Source organism: Myotis lucifugus, unplaced genomic scaffold (assembly GCF_000147115.1).
Source record: "Myotis lucifugus unplaced genomic scaffold, Myoluc2.0 scaffold_211, whole genome shotgun sequence".
In the NCBI taxonomy this organism is placed as follows: Eukaryota; Metazoa; Chordata; class Mammalia; order Chiroptera; family Vespertilionidae; genus Myotis; species Myotis lucifugus.
In genome coordinates this window covers 1157335-1158833 of record NW_005871259.1, presented here as the reverse complement: position 1 = coordinate 1158833, position 1499 = coordinate 1157335, and the positions used below count along the sequence as shown (strand labels likewise).

Below are 1499 nucleotides of genomic sequence, written 5' to 3'. Positions count from 1 at the left end.
ACTTTGTCCTCCCGGATCTCGAAATCTGAGCTGTTTCCCCCGAGTCGGAGGGCCCCGGAGGCGCGGCGGTGCCTCCCGGAGGAGTCCCTAGGGAGGCGAGAGTCGGAGCCAGGCGCCCCCATCCCGGCCACACCCCTCAGCCTTGGCCCCTCCCCTGCTCACCTTTGAGGGCTCTTATTGATGGACGTCACTTTCCAGGGGGATCTGGGAAGACCAGGGAGGGCCCTGTCACGGTTGCAGACGGTGTGCACCGCTTCTAAACCCACCCACAACCAGGCGCCCCCCACCCTCCAGGCCCCGCCCCTTCGCCCCGCCCCGCCGGCCGGCGCACTTGGGGATGGTGATGGCGTTGTGCAGAAAGTTTTCAAACTTCTTTTGGAACGAGGCCTCTTGCGCCTCCAGTGGCGGCAAGACCTGCCCCGGAGGTGGGTGTTGGCACGGGCAACAGCCGGGCTCCATCTCCGCCTCGAGTTCCCCGTCTTCCTGGTCGAAGCGGGGGTCGTTGTTGCTGGTGGGCAGCCGCAGGCCTGGCGCAGGGGAGGGAGGCCGTTAGACGGGCGGTCCCCAGGCCGGGCGCCCCGTCCCCGCGCGCTCACGCCTCCTCCCTGCGCACCGCGGTGGCAGTAGTCATTGAGGTACAGGTCGCTGTCTTCTGCCAGGCGCTGCCACAACACCAGGTAGTAGGTGATGTTGCCATTCCGTTGGGTCGGTGGCTTCCAGCGCACCAGCAGGTGGGAGGAGGAGTTGGACGTGGAGATGACGTCTTGGGGGACGGTGGGCGCTGGGGTGTGAGGAGGGTACCACTGAGAAGCTTCGGATCCCTTTTCAAATAGTCTGGCCCCTGTCTCTGAGTCCAGCCCTCACTTGTCCCAAGGAATAGGTGACTCTCAACCTCCTCGTCCTACAACTGAGCAATTTTGTTCGTTCTTCCCTCGTCCCCAAAGGCCCTTGATTTGGCCCAGTTACTCCCCCTGCACTCTCCACCCACAGCCTCTGATCTAGGAGAATTCTCCCTTTTATTTTCTTTTTTTTTTTTAAATCCTCACCCGAGGATATTTTTCCCCTTTGATTTTTAGAGAGAGTGGAAGGGAATGAGGGAAAGAGGGCGGGAGGGAGGGAGAGAGAGAGGTTTGTTGTTCCACTTATTTATGCATTTATTACTTGTATGCACCCTGACTGGGGATCAAACTCACAGTACTGGTGTATCTGAGGACACTCTAACCGACAGAACTACCTGGCCAGAGCCTGCCCCCTCTTCCTCCTAGGACTCAAGCATCTGGCCTCCCAGCCTCTATGGGCCAGGTGTTCGGTGACTCAGCATCTCTGTTTCTGGTGCCTGGGCTCCCCCATCCTCACTAGGACCCGGGCATCTAGCTCCCACTCCCTCAAAGGCCTACCTGCAGGCAGGGTTCGGAGGTAGATGATGGGGCTCTGGCTCCTTGGTGGGGGCTGTCCTCAGCAGTGGTCAGCGTGATGGCCGGCACAAACACTGCGTACTG

The 1499-nt window shown here is 60.5% G+C and overlaps 1 protein-coding gene across 1 annotated transcript in view; it reads right to left on the bottom strand.

The window, feature by feature from the left end:
* INSRR (insulin receptor related receptor) overlaps positions 1-1499 on the bottom strand; it is an 11327-nt gene that overhangs the window by 5639 nt on the left and 4189 nt on the right. The window contains 6 exon segments of the mRNA XM_023761527.1: positions 3-87; positions 163-204; positions 332-527; positions 614-781; positions 1398-1436; positions 1439-1496. Coding sequence (XP_023617295.1) covers positions 3-87; positions 163-204; positions 332-527; positions 614-781; positions 1398-1436; positions 1439-1496 — 588 coding nt within the window.